At 63.4% G+C, this 17,508-nt stretch overlaps 1 protein-coding gene across 4 annotated transcripts; it reads left to right on the forward strand.

Annotated features, from left to right (window-relative positions):
- Positions 1 to 10,091: 10,091 nt before the first annotated feature.
- On the forward strand, positions 10,092 to 17,041 carry FOSB (FosB proto-oncogene, AP-1 transcription factor subunit). 4 transcript variants are annotated; one of them, XM_075915252.1, is made up of 5 exons: positions 10,092 to 10,806; positions 14,166 to 14,543; positions 15,111 to 15,218; positions 15,937 to 16,218; positions 16,319 to 17,041. In XM_075915252.1, exons 1-5 carry the CDS (start codon positions 10,681 to 10,683, stop codon positions 16,382 to 16,384), a joined length of 960 nt encoding a protein of 319 aa, XP_075771367.1. In that variant the 5' UTR covers positions 10,092 to 10,680; the 3' UTR covers positions 16,385 to 17,041. The 4 variants fall into 4 exon arrangements, with proteins under 4 accessions (XP_075771367.1, XP_075771368.1, XP_075771365.1 ...); XM_075915253.1 differs by having other exon boundaries at positions 15,937 to 16,104; XM_075915250.1 differs by having other exon boundaries at positions 10,093 to 10,806; positions 15,937 to 17,041.
- Positions 17,042 to 17,508: the final 467 nt, after the last annotated feature.

Consider the following 17,508-nt stretch of genomic DNA (forward strand, 5'->3'; position numbering starts at 1 on the left):
GAGGGGAGCGGGACAGAGAGCACAGCCCCCCCCCGCGTGTCTGTCCGTCCCAGCGCCCCCCCCGCGTGTCTGTCCGTCCCAGCGCCCCCCCCCCCGCGCGTGTCTGTCCGTCCCAGCGCCCCCCCCGCGTGTCTGTCCGTCCGTCCCAGCGCCCCCCCCCCGCGTGTCTGTCCGTCCGTCCCAGCGCCCCCCCCCGCGTGTCTGTCTGTCCGTCCCAGCGCCCCCCCCCCCCGCGTGTCTGTCCGTCCCAGCGCCCCCCCCCCGCGTGTCTGTCCGTCCGTCCCAGCGCCCCCCCCCGCGTGTCTGTCCGTCCGTCCCAGCGCCCCCCCCCGCGTGTCTGTCCGTCCGTCCCAGCGCCCCCCCCCCGCGTGTCTGTCTGTCCGTCCCAGCGCCCCCCCCCGCGTGTCTGTCCGTCCCAGCGCCCCCCCCCCCGCGTGTCTGTCCGTCCGTCCCAGCGCCCCCCCCCGCGTGTCTGTCCGTCCCAGCGCCCCCCCCCCGCGTGTCTGTCCGTCCGTCCCAGCGCCCCCCCCCCCGCGTGTCTGTCTGTCCGTCCCAGTGCCCCCCCCCGCGTGTCTGTCTGTCCGTCCCAGCGCCCCCCCCCCGCGCGTGTCTGTCTGTCTGTCGCAGCGCCCCCCCCCCCGCGTGTCTGTCTGTCCGTCCCAGCGCCCCCCCCCCGCGTGTCTGTCCGTCCGTCCCAGCGCCCCCCCCCCCCTGCGGGGCTCCGTGTGTCCGCCCCGGTGCTCCCCTGCTGGGTCCCGACTCCGTTTGTCGGTCCGGGCGCCCCCTGTTCTCCGCGGGTGCGTTTGTCCCGGTTCCACCCGCGAGCCAGTCCGTCCTGGTGGCCCAGCCCCGTCTGCCCCACATTCACCCCCTGGCCCTGCGCCCCAGTGCGGATACACCCCCCCGAACCCAGCCCAGCCCAGCCCAGCCCAGCCCTACCTCGCAGGCACCAGCCCGGCCCGGCTCCGCAGCGCGCCCCGGCAGCCTCGCTCGCCGCCTGCGGAGCTGAGCTGCGCCCCGTGACAGCGCGATGCCACGTGCCCGGCAGCTGAGCGGGGGGAGCCCCAGCAGCCAGGCCTGCGGAGCGCTCCGCTCGGGAGTGGGAGCGCGGCCGGAGCCCGCTGGCGGAGAACTGGCTAGTGCAGGCTGCCTTGCAGGGAGAGCGCGTCCTGCTGCGTCAGCGCCGGGCCACACACAGGGGAAACCGAGGCAGGGGCAAAGACTCGCCTGCGGCCACCCAGGCAATCAGGCCTAGAGCCTAGACGCCTGGGGCTTTTAGTCCTTCTCTAACCACTACGCCTCACTCCCCGCCCCAGAATCCGCATTCCAGTCCCTCTGCTCTAACCACTAAGCCCTACTCCTGCCCCCAAGGCTGTTCACCTTCTCGAGCTTCCGTCCCAGAGCCAGAACCCAGGAGTCCTAACTCCCAGCCCGCCCTACTCTAACCGTTAGACACCACTTCCCTCCCCGAGCCAGAATCCAATAGCCCCGGCTCCCAGCCCTAACCACTAGGCGCCACTCCCCTCTCAGCCCCATGGTCCGAGTCCAGGCGTCCCGGTTCCCAAACCCCCCGCTCTAACCATTAAGCCCCACTTCCCTCCCAGAGCCAAGACTTAGCTCACGAGTCCTGGCTCCTAGCCCCTCCTGCTCTAACCACTAGTCTCTGTCTAGATGCAGCGGGCGCCTAGCCAGCCTCCCCGGCGTGAGTCAGCAGAGCGGCGCGGCCGCGAACAGCCCTGGCCAGTGACATCAGCTGCATCCCTGGCCCGACCAGCCCTGCTGCTGAATCACAGCCTGAGTCAAAGCCCGGCTCGGCCGGGGCTCCCCCTCGCCAGCCAGCCCCCGCCCCCAGGGCTGCCCCAGCGCCGGGTCACCCCGCCGCACCGTGAGTCAGCGCCAGGAAGGGGGACCCAAACACAACAGAGCCCGCCCCGCCCAGGCGGGGCAGCCAGGCCAGGGACAGACACGTGTTCCGGGCTAGACACAATACAGCCCCTGGGAGAGGGGCCGGCTTCTAGCCAGGGATAGCAGCAGCTTCTAGCTCAGTCCCTGGGGGGGAGGGGGGGTTCCAGTGGGTGGAGGAAAAGGGGTTGGGCATCAGGACTCCTGGTCCACCTGTGAGACCCCTCCCCATGCTGACTCCTCAAACCTCTCCCCCAGCAGGTTTGCCCCTCACCGTGGGCTCAGGGCTGCTTGGGCACCTGGCTCAGCCTGGGTGGAGCTGGGCTGGCAGAGCGGGTCTGTGGCCATCTCCCCCCCCCCCCCCCACGGATGGTGAGGGGGACCCATAATAAGGCTAATGGGACGCTGTCGCTCTAGGTTTGCACAGGGGTGGGGCTAGGGGGCGGGATCTGGGAACCCCTGGCTCCCAGCCCCTGCAGACACAGCCGTGGTTTGGCCTTTCCTGTTCTAACCTCGCAGCGCTTGCTGGCGGGGACGGAACCGCCCTGAGTCACTCCCGGGTTCCCCTGGGTACCCGCAGGGCTGGCTGCCCATGGCCCGGGTCACTGAGCTGGACCTCAGCTCCCTGGGGACAACCTCACCCAGCCCTGGGCTGTGTCACTCAACCCTGGTGCTTTCCCCTAGCCACTGTGTTTATGTGCATCACCCATGAGCTCAGCCCTGTGTTCCTCGTTAAGGCCCTTTGGGGCCCCAGGCATTGGCCTGTCTCGTTGACAAACACTGAAGTTTGTCCCATTTGGCTGCTCCTGCCCCTAAGGTGGGGAGTCAGGGGATTCCCCCCCCACACACACACAGCTGCCTGGGTCCCATAATGGCTGGCAGAGTGTCTGGTATGATGGCCCCGGATGTCCCGGTCCCAGCCTGCACAGTGTAGGACACGCCGAGTGCTCGGCAGCTGGCATGGCCCGCCCTATCCTTGCTGCTCCGCCGAGATGGCTACAGAAGGGCCCAGTTGGTGCCAGCTGTGTGCAAGGTGCATCCCTGTCCCACCTGGAATGGGGCCGAGACCCCCGGAGCGCCTGCACTCAGAAACCCGTCAGAGAGCCCCATTATGGAAACAGCTTAGGAGATGGAGCCAGCTGTGGGCAGCAGGGTGGATAATGCACTGTTCTGTGGCTGAGCGGGGTGGGGGCAGATGGGCTGGGAGGCAGCAGTAAGAGATGGGGAGGGGTTGAATGTGCTTTTGGGGGAACTGTGTGTGATGAGGGGGGGCGGATCTGTCCTTATTTCTGTGCATCGTTGTTTGCTTTAAATACTGGATTTACCCACCGTGGCTCAGGTCCCTACCTCAATTTTTGTGTTTCTTCCTTGCTCCGGGGTGGGGCTGGCGAGGAGGGGTTCAGGCTGCAGGCACCCCAAGAGAGGGGACAACCCCAGCAGCTTGGGGCCTGGTGAGAAGCGCCTCTCCATGCCCGCTGCAGCTCCAGCGGGTACAGCCGAGGGAGGGGTGCATGTCCCCCGGCTGGGGCAGGTCCAAGTTCATCTGCCCCCTCAGCCAGAATGAGGAATGTGGCAAACTGGGCACTTTCCCCTCGCTCCCTGGCGAAGGGGAACAGCCAGCAGTGTCCCTGTACAAATTTTGGGGAGGGGGGAGCTTCAGTTCCCTTCGCCCTCCACAAAGGAGCCATTGGTCACCAAAATCCCGCACCCTGACTCCCTTTCAGCTGCCTGGAGATCCTGTCTCTTTTCCATAGTTTATAGAAGCAATCCCATTACGGGCACATCCTGTTTTCCTGGCACCACCAACCTCTGGCTTTGCTTCCAGCTAGAAGAGGAAGCTGTGTACCCCATTTGGCAGAACTAGCTCTTACGGCCGAGGAGGAGTTCAGGCAGACAGACAGACAGACAAATATCTAGTGGCTAAACCCGACAGCAAGTCCCAGGCGGCAGACCTGTGCCTCACCGCCTGTGCCGTCTGATCCGTCAGCACCTCTGTCTGTCTGTCCCTCCACACAGCCCCTCTCTGCTTGCTGCTCCTTTCTACCTTGTCCAGACACCCTGTGGAGCCTACAGCGGGCCCCCGCATTGGTGGGCTGGGACCACGCCCGGGCCATCCCGCCGTACACAGCACGCAGCCTGGTGCCTTGGCCCCACACGTAAGCCCCGGCTGGAGACAGGGGCTCTGCAGGGGTCCCAGATAAGGGGGCTGTACAAGCTGGACCTGCCCGGGATGGGCCCATGAGGCAGCAGGCCTGGGCAGCCAGTCCTGAGGGTTGGCTGCTGAGAATAACTTGCCACAAGAGGAGCCTGTCTGCCTTCGCTGGGCAGTGGGGCAAGCCGGCGGGGGCCTGGGCCAGGCTCCACCTCAGGATTATTCACATCTCACCCGCCGGTCCCTCGCTGCAACCGCAGCCTGGCACGTCTGCGGCTGCCCCTGTCCGCCCCGTGCACAGCGATGAGCCATGCTCTGGAGAATGTAAACAGCAGCCCGGCTCGCTATGTCTCTCCACACACCGCCCAGCTGCTGGGACAGGCTCCCCTCTGACTCCTTGGGAGTGCCCTTGCGGGGGCATCAAACCCAACTCCTGCCACCCCCGCAGGGGAGACGCCGCACCCGCACAGCAGGGGGCCTGCTGCTTAGCTCTGCCCTGGCTACCCCCATCTCGCCCCCAGGCTCAAACAGCCTAGCCCCAAAGCTCCTAGCTCTCCAGCTTGCCCCATCTCTGCCCTGGATTTTCATCCCTGCCCGAGGAGCTGAGCCATTGGTCACCAAAATCCTGCACCCCGACTCCACGGCCCAGGCACTGGGCCAAGCCCGGGTGCCGAGCCCCGTATGAAGAAGCTTCGTTTCCCCATCCAATTTGCTTTCAGGCCCACACGTTCCCCCCTCCCAGCAGCAGGGCTCCCCAGCAGACGTGTGGGGCCAGATCCTCTAAGGCTTGTGGGTGCCCGACTCTGCAGCACGTGGGCTGTTGTCTTTGCCCAGCCCGGGCCTGCGGTGGGGCTACTGTTCTTCAGAGGGCACCCAGATTGGGCCCCCCGCCTGCTCCATGGAGCCCCACCCACCCAGGGGAGGCCGGGCCCTGCTCTATATGGGGCTGGTCTGAGGGACTCCCCCGGACCTCCATGTCCAATGCAGGCAGCCCTGCCCCAACCTCACCCTGTGTGCAGGATCCCATATTGCAGGGTGCCCCTCCTCGCCCATTTCTGCAGCTGCCACCCAGGGAACAGCTCGGGCAGGGAACGGGGCCCCCGGCAAGGCCTGTGGGCAGCCTGGTCCAAAGGCCGTGAGCAGCAGGGCTTGTTAGCCTCACACCTTGGGGTGCTGCTCCCAGGACGTGTCTGTTGCAGGTTCACAGGGCCAGTGCCATGCTCCAGCCTCAGTGCGCCAGATCCCCTAGGGTCCTGCTCTTCAGGGTAAGCCCTGCTTCCCTGCCCCCTTGGGCCTGCAGCTCCCTGCCCCACATCGCCAGCAAGTCCCACTGAGACAGACCCCCACGGGCACTCGGCAGGGATGAGTCCACCTGGTCCACCGTGTGCAGCCACGATCACATAAGAACGGCCACATTGGGTCAGTACAAAGGCCCACCTAGCCCGGTGTCCTGTCGGCCGACAGTGGCCAGGGGCCCCAGAGGGAGTGAACAGAACAGGTGATCCTTCCCGTCACCCATTCCCAGCCTCAGACAAACAGAGGCCAGGGATACCGTTCCTAGCACTCTGGCTAATAGCCCTTGATGGACCTAACCTCCATGAATTGATCTAGTTCTTTTTTTGAACCCTGTTCAAGTCCTGGTCTTCACAACCTCCTCTGGCGAGGAGTTCCACAGGTTGACAGCATGCTGGGTGAAGAAAAACTTCCTTTGGTTTGTTTTAAACCTGCTGCCTATTCACTTAATTGAGAGCCCCCCTAGCTCTTGTGTTATGGGAACAACTTAATAACCTTTCCTTATTCACGCCGGTCATGATTTTATAGCTCACCAGCATGTCCCCCCTTATCTCCTCTTTGCTAAGCTGAAAAGTCCAAGTCTTCATATGGCAGCCGTTCCAAATCCCTCTTCATTTTTGTCGCCCTTCTCTGAACTTTTTCCAAGACTGTGGTCAAAACAGTCAGGTGTATCCGTTAACCGGAACACAGTGGAGGAAATCCTCAGGGAAGCCCTGAGAACTGGGCCATTTTGGTCAGCCCAGAGCCGGGCCGAGCTCTTGTTCTCCAGCTGGGGAATGCTGTTGCCACGAATACCTCTGGGTCTTTGGCTACTCCCAGCACTGGATTTGCTGTTGTCTTTAAAAAGGGTCCCAGAAACAGCTGGGTAACACCCGCAGCTGCCCTGCCCTGGGGCGCAAACACTGCCTTTCCACTCACTGGGTACCAATGCAGCATAAAGGGGAAACTGAGGCACAGGCCAGCCTCATCAAAATGTGACAAGATATTCCCACGGTGTCGTGGGCTACAGCCCTCCATTGCTGGAGCTTCTTGCGGGGAATGCCATACAGAGGGTGCGGACCAGAGAGGACTCGGTTACCTCGTTGGGTAGAGGCATCCCGTACCCCTCAGGGGCAGAATGAGGACAGTTGCCTTCAGCAATTAAAATCTAGGGGAGCCCTTGACCCTTCTAGGGGTGCACATGACCCCTTATGTAACTGGGCTGCTCTCTGTGTCCCTCGCCCCACCCGATCATAGAGCCCCCCCTTGTGAGTTTCAAGGCCCCTCCTGTGACTGGCTTCCATCATTCTTATCAGGAAGCCCTAAAATTCCAAGGAAGGAGAGTCCCCCGGACCTAGATCCCCCCTAAGGAGTGAAAGGCAGGGCAGGGGGCTGGCAAGGCCACGCACGAGGCGCGGGGGACGAGAGCAACCGTGCCAGCTGCAATAGGGATCGTGGGTCCGAGTGATGAAACATGAACCAGATGTTGAGCAACTGTTAAAAACAAGCGTGTCTGATCCAGCGGGCGATTAGCCGCCCCGGATGAGTGGGCGGAGGAGCTTCTTTTAAACCCCAAATGCTTGTTTGCCTCTGCCTGCCACCCTCTGCTGCAGGCCACCAGCTCGGTGACCTTTGTCCTGCTTCCTCCCAAGGCAAAAAGGACATAAAATAACCCTGCTCCAACCACAGGCAGAGGGGTTGTTACTCAGCCTTCGAGCAGCGAGTGTGCAAGTGTTCCTCGGGATTTCCCAAGCTTCGCAAGGGCAGGACGGGCGGGCCCCATTGCGCCAGGCGCTGCACACGCAGAATGAGAAACAGGCCCTGTCCCCAAGAGCCAGCCGGACAAAAGGGGTGGGAGGGGAGGGACGGACACACCATCCCCCAGGGGCCGAGCCAGGCCTGGAACCCAGGACTCCCGAGTCCCCGGTGTCTGTGACGATGCTGCGACGTCTTCGGCCTCCTTCCTCAGCCTGTGCCCCCAGCCCTTCTGTTCTCAGGGCGCTCTGAGACTCAGAGCGGCACATCATGTCCCTGGGGCAGAGGCCTGCAACAGGGGAGAGGGGTAGGGGGGGATAATGGAAGAGCCGTGTCTTCCCCCTGAGATTCGGGTCGGTGGTCCAGGCTGCCCCGAGCAGACAGGTAAAGTCAGCATGGAAAAGGGTATTGACGAATCTGGGAACCGAGACCATGGCTCAGACACCACCACCACAACCCCCCCCCCCCCCTCACAGCCAGCCAGGGGAAATACCCACCCCACCTGCTGGGGCTTCAAGCCCATAGCCCTGGCGAGCCGCAAGGACCTGGTGACCTAGAAACCTGAAATATTTCCTAGCTGGGACTGGAGGCTGGAAAGAGGACGGGGGAGGAGGGATATCCCGCCATAAGCAGGATCCTATTACAGACAGGCCAGGAAGCAGGGGGAGGAATCCAAGCGGCCTGTGGAGCAGTCCGCAGACAGGGAGACGGAATTCAGCTGACATAGTCTAGATCGGTGTTTCCCATCCAGCAGTACGGGTCCCCGTCGGGGTACTGGAGAGACGTCTGGGGGGTAGCGCAACACGACTGACATTTGGAGAAAACGGAATTTTTGTTTGACGTTTGACGGCGCTTTATTCTTTTGATACTTTTTACACCCAAAAATGTCATCGCCTGCCCAGCTGCGATTAAGTTGTTTAAACAAAAGTGTTGCACCGGTCGAAAAAAAAAATGGTGTGTCTGAAAACTGAAGCTACTGGGGGTACTTATATATATTTTTAAAGGGGCTCTTTATAAAAAAAAAAAGGTGGAGAAACACTCGTCTAGATGCTCAGTCTGCCAGCTGTCCCCGAAGGGGTCACCCTCTGGGGGAGGGGTATTAAACATCTGCCAGCTACCTTGCCCCCGCTGGCCATAGAATGGCAGGCAGCTGCTGGGGAGAAGCTGAAGTGAGGAGTTAATTGGTCTAAATGAAGCACCTGGCCGGCTCCATGCCTCCTCCCAAAACCAAACAGCAGCAGCTTTCAAAAGGAGGGGCTTTGCCACTGCCTCCCCGCTGCAGACTGGTTGGCCTCTCCCTGCCAGGCCCTGTGCACTCCAGCTTGGAGGGTCAAAGTTGTTCCCGGACTTGCAACCTCACAACTCCCCAGGGAGGTAGGTGTTGTCAGCAGCCCTGTCTCCAGCTGCAGATGGTGAAACCCAGTGACTTGCTCACCTCACCCTTCCTATTTGGGGAAAGGGCTTGGACAGAGCCTGGGCTACTTGTTGCTCTTCCCTTGCTTTAACCACTGGGCTACGCAGCCCTCCACAGATGAGCCCAGGAATGCTGAGCCCTCCATCTCAGACTCCTAACCTGTTGCTACTTTTTCCCTATGAGTGCGTCCAGACTGGCAAGATTTTGCGCAAAAGTAGCTGTCTACACTGGCCGCTTGAATTTGCGCAAGAGCACGGACATTCTAATGTAAGAATTCAGACAAATACTTTGATGCTCCTGCTCAGGGATAAGCCCTCTTGCGCAAGAGGGCCAGTGTAGACAGGCACCTTAATTTTTTGCCCAAGAAAGCCCGATGGCTAAAATGGCCATCGGTGCTTTCTTGCGCAAAAGTGCGTCTATACTGGGCATAGATGCTTTTGCGCAAAAGCATCTGTGCCAATTGCGACACTCTTTTGCGGAAATACTTTTAATGGAAAAACTTTTCCGTTAAAAGTATTTCCGCAAAATCATGCCAGTCTAGACGCAGCCTATATGTATGGGTGGTGTAGCCTGCTACATGAGAAACAAGCAAGGTGCAGGAAGGAGGCATGCGGGGACACCCCACTTAGCAATTAAAATACTGGCAGACGGGGGGGGGGGGGGGGGGGGTGCTGTCTGATGCCACCAGGCAGCCCCCGTGCCCCAGGCTAAAGGTTTAAAAAATACCAGGCAGATTCCCACAGGAGGGGAGGGGTAAGGGCTGCCCAGCCCATGCCAGCCGCTGGGCCTACGGGACAGGGGCTGGCATGCTCAACGAAGCCCCTTCTCTCTGAAGCACTTGGCACTGGCCTAGCTGGACCCTTGCTCTGACCCGAGCTTGTCCCTGGCCTCCGGGCAGGCTGCTGGGGGTGCTGTAACTTTGTGTGACACCTGCCCCCCGGCCGGAGACCTGGACTCTGCGGGAGGGGGCCTGGGTTCGAGCTGGGGGGTGGGGGATGCTACACGGCCGCACAGAGGGGGTTAGAAGGGCATTCAAAGCGCTTGGAGATCCTATCAGGGAGGCTGCAGGAGATGGGTGGGGAGGGGGCTTCCCCCGGGACCCCCGAGTCCATCCTCTGGGTAGACCCCCCCATTCCCGGGGTTGCCCCCTAGAGGGGACCCCCCGGTGCGACGCGCGGCCGCTGGCTCGGGCCCTTTCTAGAAGGATAGTAAAAGTTTCTATTAATACCCGGCCGCTCTCGCCAGCAGCAGCGGCAGCCCTGGCCAGGGCGCTGAGAAAGGGATTCCCTCTGACGTCCTCTGCTAGGATACCAAACAAACACAGCAAAGACAAGCCCATATATGGCTAAGTGCGTCACAGGAACTCCAGCTGGGCGGGGCGAGGGATCCCCTCCCCTTTGGCCCCCGAGATCGCCCCTTTTCCCGGGGGCAAGCGGGGGCCCCGGCTCAGGGGACCCTCCGGCTGCCCAGGGCAAGGGCCAGGCTGAGTTTGGGGCCCCGGCGAGGCCCCTGCGCCTAGTTTTGGGGGCGTGGGGAGGACTCTTCCTGGGTACGTCACGAGGAGGCCGGCCCCCTCTTGTATAAATACGGAGCGGCTGGGAGCGTGGTTCATTCATAAGTTGCGAGGGGAGCTGGAGCTCAGCGCGTCTCTGCCAGGCGGGAAGCGGCGCTATCTGCACGGGACGGGACTTTAGTGACACCAGCCCCCCCCGATCGGCGGGGCTCAGGCCTGCCAGGGCGCCGCGGATTGTGCGACTTTGGAGGGGCCGCGGGATTATTTCGGGGTTGAAGCTGCTCCACTAGCTGCGAAGGGCCTTGGGGGACCCCTCTTGCGCCGGGGGTGCACTTTGGAGGGGAGAAGCCGCGTGGAGTAGGAGGCTCGGAAGTCGGGGATCCCCCACGCGCGCAGCTCGCCCGGCCGGAGCCGCGGCGCCCGCGTCCCCGCGCGCCCTGGGGCCCATGCCGCTTGGCCGGTGAAGGAGGACGAGGGGGAACCGCCGGGCCCCGCTGCCCTGCCGGCGCGGAGCGGCTCGCCCCCCGCGGCCTTGCCGGACCCGGCCGCCCGCCAACGGGACTTTGCAGCCACTTCGTTCCGAGTCTCGCCGGCTCCCCCTGCGCCGGGGTCGCAGCCTTGGCTTCCAGGCGCCCCCAGCGTGGCCACAGGCTTCCCCCTGTGCCCAGGGAGATGTATCAGGGCTTCCCCGGAGACTACGACTCCGCCTCCCGGTGCAGCTCGTCCCCTTCGGCGGAGTCCCAGTACCTGTCATCGGTGGATTCTTTCGGGAGCCCCACGGTCGCCGGCGCCTCGCAGGTAAGGGTGCGGGTGTCTGCAGGGACTCCGGGGGGGGGGGGGGCACAGGGATACGGGGGGGCTGGCACCGGGGAGGTCCGGGGGAGCGATGGGACCCAAGGCTATAGGGGGCCATGGCACTCGGGCCCAGGGATCGATTATAGTTGGGGGGAGCCATGGCACCTGGGGAGTCGAGGGGGTGGTGCCGGAGGAGGCGAAGGACGCAGGTGACCTGGGATGCGGGGGTACATGGATGCAAGTGACCTGGTACCCGGTGGACACAGGGATGCGAGAGCTGGTGGGGCACAAATACAGGGAACAAGGTACCCAGCAATGTGCGGGGGGGGGGGGACACATGGTACTTTGGGGGGACGGGGATGGGGCACAGGGAGCAAGGCACCGAGGACAGGGCGCTCAGGGATGCGGGGGGCGATGGGGCCCGGAGAGGGTGATGGTACCGGAAGTGGGCGACGGGGCACAGGGATAGGGGTTAGGTAGAGTCATCATAGACGAACTTTCAGAAAAGCGGACACCCTGTATCTGTGTCAGCTCACGAGTCGGCAGGTTCGGACACAGACCCCCCCCCCCTCCCTCTCGGGTGTTGTCTTTTTCGAAAGTTCACATATGATAACGCTAGGTTAGGGGGCATGGGACTCGGGGGGGGGGGGGGGTAGGCATGTCAGGGGATGGGGCAAGAGACATGGGACGGGGGGGGCTAGGAATGGGAAGGGATAGGGCCCAGGGATGGTGGTGGGGGGGAAAAGGGACATGGGGTTGGGGGGAAAAGGGATGGGGAGGGGACATGGGGCCGGGAGGCTCAGGAATGGGGGGAAGGGACACTGGGCGGGGGGGGCAAGGAATGTAGGGGATGGGCGGAGAGGACATGGGGCGGGGGGGCTGGGGATGGGGGGGGGCTGGGGATCCAGGGCACAAGCATGCGGGGAGCGATGGTACCTGTCGTGGGGGGAGCCCTGTCCTCTCTCCGGTCGGCATTCCGAACCTCCTCCCCCGCCCCTCTTTTACACGTAACGCGCCTAGCGGAGGGGGGGGTGTGGAACGTGGGGAGAGGGGGGCGGAGTTGTGCGTAACGTGTGACGCGCTGGAACCCTCCGCGCTGACGTGAGGCACGCACGGCGCGTACCTCCGCCCCCTCTGGCGCGCGGGTTATTTTGGAACGCGGGGGCCGCCCCCGTTGCCAAGGGGCGGGCGGGGAGAGCCGAGCGCGCTGATTGGCCCGGCAGGCCACGCCTCCCGCGCGGGGGGGGGGAGCCGCAGCTGCGCCCGCTCCCTCGCACAGCCCATAATAGTCCGCACAGCTGAACCCTGGGGGTCCCCAATAGCAACTGGGGAGGGGGGGCTCCTCCCAATATGCGCCCCCCGATGTGGGGGGCGGGACCCCCAGTGTGCCCCCCAATCTGGGCCCCCCTGCGTGGAGGGGCGGGACCCCTGATGTGTGGGGCGCCCCCCAGTATGTGCCCCCCCAATCCGAGCCCCCCCGCACGTGTCCCACTGGTGGGGGGGCAGCCCCCCCTCGCTGGCTATCAATCCAATTGGGGGAGCCGTAAGCTCCACCCCTTATTGCTGGGAGGGTCAGTGATGCCCCTGAGCTGGGGGGGGCTGGGGGGGTCCCCCTGCCCCCCACCAGCTGGTGCATGGAGACAAGCGCCCGGAATTGTGGGTCCAAGAGGGAGGCTCCCTGCCCCAGAGTCTGCTCCCTTCCTGCACCAGCCTGGGGCAGGAAACAGCTGGGCAGCCTCTTTGGGGGGGAGGGGAGGGGGGGTTGTAGCACTGCCCTGGCCAGGAAGCCCCAGGGATGAGGCGAGAGGTCAGGTTGGATATTAGGAAAAACTCCCCCTAGGAGTGTGGTGATGCACTGCGATGGATTTCCCTAGGGAGGGGCTGGAATCTCCATCCCTGGAGGTTTTTCAGTCCCGGCTTGACCAAGCCCTGGCTGGGCTGATTGAGTTGGATTGGCCCTGCCTAGAGCAGGGGGCTGGACTTGACGACCTCCTGAGGTCTCTTCCAGCTCTGATTTCTATGGGGCCAGAGTGAGTGCGTGTTGAGGGAGGGAGGGAGGGGAAGCAGGGTGAGGCTGGGAACATAGTGTCAGCGTGGGATGGCTTGAAAAATTGCAGCTAAAAGGGTGGCTCGCATCTCTAGGCGTTCGGGGCTCCTGACCCACAGACAGTCAATGAGACACCCCCTTTGAGTTATTGCGAGGGGAGTCCCCATGCTCCAGTCCCCAAGAGGACCCGACAACCCCCCCCCCAGCAGAGAAGGGAGTCTTACTTTTAAGTGCTGCCCCATGTGCTCTGACTCCCCAGCGAGACCAAATCCTGGAATTGCAAATGCCTCTCCTGCTCCCGCATGGAGCAGCCCCACTGCCTCCTCCAACCTGCCTGTGAGACTCACACAAAGGGAGGGGAGTGAACTCTGCCAGAGCCCCTATAGAGGGGTCACCACCCTGGCCCCCTGCCATTGGCTATCCTGATGGGATGGGTCAATGCTCCCTCTAACTGTTTTTTGTCCATGTGCGGAATAAAGGTGTGTGCCATGGCATGTGCGGATGTGCACCGCGGCCTGCTCTGCAGAGCCATTTATAACGGAGTCTTTTGGTCTGGGCTTCCTGGGGTCTAGTATCCTACAGTCAGTAATTCAGGAGCCAGGGCTACTTGCACAAAGCAGGGGACCCCTGTCCAAATAAGTGGGCCCTGGTGAGTGCTTCTATCTCAGTAGCGGAGCTCCTGCTCTGAAGGGCCAGCGTGGAATGGATGTGGTGGGTCTCAGCCCAGTTCTTTCTGCCCAGGTGCCCACCTTAAGCTGCCCCAGCTGTTGCTAACTGCCCCCCTGCCATGGGCTATCCTGATGGGATATGGGTCAATACTCCCTCTAATTTTTTTCCATTCATGTGCAGAATAAATGTTATACCCTAGTATGTGCAGATGTGCACCACCAGCAGAAACATGCTGTGGGTGCTCTACTAGTCAGCTGGGCGGCATGTGAATCTCTCCTGGGTAGGTGCTCAGCTAACAGGGGGCGCTGGTACCCCCCAGGCGATGTCTGCACAGTGCAGAGCATAGGGCTTGGCCGTTCACCAGCAATGGTCAGAGGCATGTGAAACTCACTGCATGGCTTTGGCCTTTGTCAGGCCTGACCGTGCTTGTGGTGAGCGCTGGCTGGCAGGCGGGCTGTACGGGGGCTAGGATACGCGTTCTCCTGCGGCGTGGGTGGCTTTCCCAGCTGGGTCGTGGCCAGGGTGCTGCTGGGTTACTGGGGGAAATGAGGTCTGACGGTCTTGGGCACCGGTTGCCACAGGCTGGCACGAGGGGAGTCCTCTTCCTGCCCCACCCCTGACCACGTTCTGTGCCCTTGTTTTTCAGGAGTGCAGTGGCCTCGGGGAGATGCCAGGCTCCTTCGTGCCCACAGTCACTGCCATCACGACAAGCCAGGACCTGCAGTGGCTGGTGCAGCCCACTCTGATCTCGTCCATAGCCCAGTCGCATCCGCAGGGCCAACCGATGTCTCACCCTCACCCGCCCCCGCCGCCGCCGGTGGATCCCTACGACTTGCCCGGACCCAGCTACTCCACGCCGGGAATGGGGGCCTACAGTGCCGCCCCCTCCGCAGCCCCACCAGCCGCCCCGTTGTCCCGCTCTACTCGGGCCCGGCCCCGGAGGACACGGGAGGAAACGGTGAGCTGGGCGGACTTGGGGGACATTCTTCTTCTGTCGGATTTCCTCTGGGGCGTCGGCAATGAGGTTACTAACTCCATCACTTACCCCCCTCCCTGTGCCCCCGAACTGCTAGAGGTCAGAGTCCCCCTAGAGGGGGCATCTGAGAGCCCCATTAACAAGACTCCCCCCCCAGCCCCGTCGGGATGCCGCCCATGCCTCGGCCCGTCTGCAGGGCTGGGCGGCGCTGGGGGAGGGCACCAGTCCTGGGGCGCGATGCCTGGGAGCCATGTGGCTGGGAGTCTGGCTGAGTTGTGCCCCCGCGGTGGAGCGTGGCCACAGGACACTTTTCCCCAGCTGGTGTAACCCAGCGATTCTGCTGCCCTGCCGTAGGCTGCAGGGCCTTAGCGAAGGGGGGATGGATGCGTAGGGAATCCACGGGCCTGGGCTCGGTGTGGTTCCTCGCCACGCGGGTATCCCCAGCATGGGTGCCAGCGGGGGGGTGATCAGGCCAGAGGCAACACCTGGCGTTGGTAGGGAGGCAGAGCTCCCCTCCTCCCACAAGGCATGGGACTGGGGGAAGCCCCCATCTGGGAGGGGTGGGGCTGGGTCGCATGGGGAGCCTGTGGCTGACGGCCCCCGTGCCTCTTGCAGCTGACGCCAGAGGAGGAGGAGAAGCGACGCGTCCGCCGGGAGAGGAACAAGCTGGCAGCAGCCAAGTGCCGGAACCGGCGCCGGGAGCTGACGGACAGGCTGCAGGCGGTGAGTGCTCTCACGTGGCCCCTTCCCGCACGCCCGGCAGGGGGATCCCCCTCCTGCTGGCAGCACAGCTGCCCAGTGGCGGCTCCCTGGGCCGATGCCACAGCCGTCTGAGTGCGAGCGTGGCGCCTTGGCGGGAGGTGGGTATCTCCAGCTCCCTTTGTGGCCGGTGCCGTGGCCGGTGCCGTGGCCGTCAGGGCAGTGGGTGTGTCTGGGGCCCTTTGCGGTGTGGGGACATAGTCGGATGAGAGCAGAGCACAGTCTAGACCAGTGTTCCCTAAATTGTTCCGTGGCACACCGGTGTGCCACAGAGAGCAGAGTTAAAAATGGCCGCCCTTAAAGAGGCAGGCAACTTTTTTTTTTTTTTTGCTCAGTAACTTTCCCTGACCCTTTCTGCCCCGGACCTTTTTTTGGAGGGCAGGGGGGCTCAACAAAAAGATTCCTCTGTCTTAAAAAGTTTAAGAAACACTGGTCTAGGCCTGCCACCTCCATGCTCTAAAGAGCAGAATGATCCTGCCCCTGCCCAGCTGACCCCAAGGAGGGGCGAGGAGACTGGAATTCGCTGTGTGCAGCAGCAAGAAAGCTTTCTCTCTGGCTCGGGCTGCCGGTCACTGGAGAGTATGGGGGGGGGGGGGGTGTGCAGAGGCACTGACCCCAGGAGGAAAGGGGTGTGCATGGTGCAGGAGGGCCCTAGGCTGACCCCAGCTTCCCTCCCCTCCAGGAGACGGATCAGCTGGAGGAAGAGAAGGCAGGGCTGGAGTCGGAGATCGCGGAGCTGCAAAAGGAGAAAGACCGCCTGGAATTCGTCCTGGTGGCTCACAAGCCCAGCTGCAAAATCCCTTACGAGGACATGCCCGAGTTGGGCAGCCAGCCCGGCCCGTCGGCTGAGGTGAGCTCCTTGGGGGTGCCTGCCAAGGAGGACCCGTTCGGGCCAGCTGCCTACCCATCGGTGCCCCTCCACTACCAGCAAAGCCTCGGCGTGCCACCGCCGGGCCCCGCGGAGGTAGCGTTTTCTAGTTCTTACTTTACACACGGTGAGCCGCTGACAGACCCGTACCCGGTTAACCCTTCATATACATCTTCGTTTGTGTTCACCTACCCAGAGGGATCTACCTGCGGAGCCTCACACCAGCGGAACAGCAGCAGCGACCAGTCCTCGGACTCCTTGAATTCTCCCTCGCTACTCGCTTTGTGACACACAAAGCCACTCCTCCCCCCCCCCCCCCCCACGCTGCCAACCGCCAGCCCCTGGCCTGCGCCTGCATTGCCCCGTGGGGGCCGTTTCGTTAAGCCGTGGGGCTGGCGCGGGGGGACCCCACCCCCCCACCTCCTGCCTTGCTGACACTTGTTTCGTGGGGGGGACTTGGGTTGTAATCCGGCTGGAGGAGCAGGAAAACTTGGCACCGCCGGGATGGATTGTGGCGCCGCGCCCGTCGCGTGGAGGCTGAGCCTCGTGTCTCTGGGCGTGCTGGGGGGGGGGCGCGGCGGATTGTGCTGCGTCCCCTCCCCCCCCACCTACTGTGAGCGGCTGACGAAGGGCTGGGGGCTGATTATGCCTCTCCCCCTCCCCCCGGTGGCTCCGGCCTGTCGCCCAGCCTGGACTCACTTCCGGAATACCCACCCGCTCAGCGTCTTGTGGCTCTGCCACGCCCCCACCCCCTTGCTGCCCGGCGGGCCCTGCCCATCCCTTTGCTGCTCCCCCTGCCCGCGGGAGCATGGCTCTGCCTGGGGACACTGAGGCAGGGCCCATGACCTCTGCACGTGCTCGCAGCAGCCCTGTGGTTCCAGTAGGGGGCCCCGGCTCAGCCGGGCTGCGCCCTTCGGTGGCACGAACCCTCTGCCCCGTGGACTCCACCCTTGCTTGGCGGGGGAGCCGGAGATTGGGGCTGAGTGAGGCTGCAATCTCCCCCCCCCCCCCCCCCCCCCCCGGTCTCCCTGAGATACTGTGAACGGCCCTGCCCCCATACCACCCCCACTTTCCCTGCTGTGAGCCCTTGGCATATCCCCCCTCCGGCCGGCCGGTGTCTGCGAGCAAACGGGGGCTGAGCCTTCCTTCTCCCATGCGTCATTCCATGCCCCCTTCATGAGGGCTTTTACCTCCCCCATATGCCCCCCCGGGGCCCTTTGCTGCCATCGTGACCCCCCCCATTGTTCCATTGACACTCCCCCCCAGCCTCCGCCAGGGTGGGCCTGAGAGGAAAGGCCTGGTGCCTGGCTGTCGACCCTCGGGGCTGAGATCCGGCACGCCCATCCCGGCTGGTAGCCGTTAAGCTCTGAGCGCAATGCCCACGAG

This window comes from Pelodiscus sinensis, unplaced genomic scaffold (assembly GCF_049634645.1).
Source record: "Pelodiscus sinensis isolate JC-2024 unplaced genomic scaffold, ASM4963464v1 ctg34, whole genome shotgun sequence".
In the NCBI taxonomy this organism is placed as follows: Eukaryota; Metazoa; Chordata; order Testudines; family Trionychidae; genus Pelodiscus; species Pelodiscus sinensis.

Bases quoted from the DNA above. Each gene is read 5' to 3' on its own strand.
- FOSB (XM_075915250.1), top strand. From the start codon at position 10,681: ATGTATCAGGGCTTCCCCGGAGACTACGACTCCGCCTCCCGGTGCAGC. The intron at 10,807-14,165 runs GTAAGGGTGCGG...CTTGTTTTTCAG, and splicing joins CGGTCGCCGGCGCCTCGCAG to GAGTGCAGTGGCCTCGGGGA. The intron at 15,219-15,936 runs GTGAGTGCTCTC...CCTCCCCTCCAG, and splicing joins TGACGGACAGGCTGCAGGCG to GAGACGGATCAGCTGGAGGA.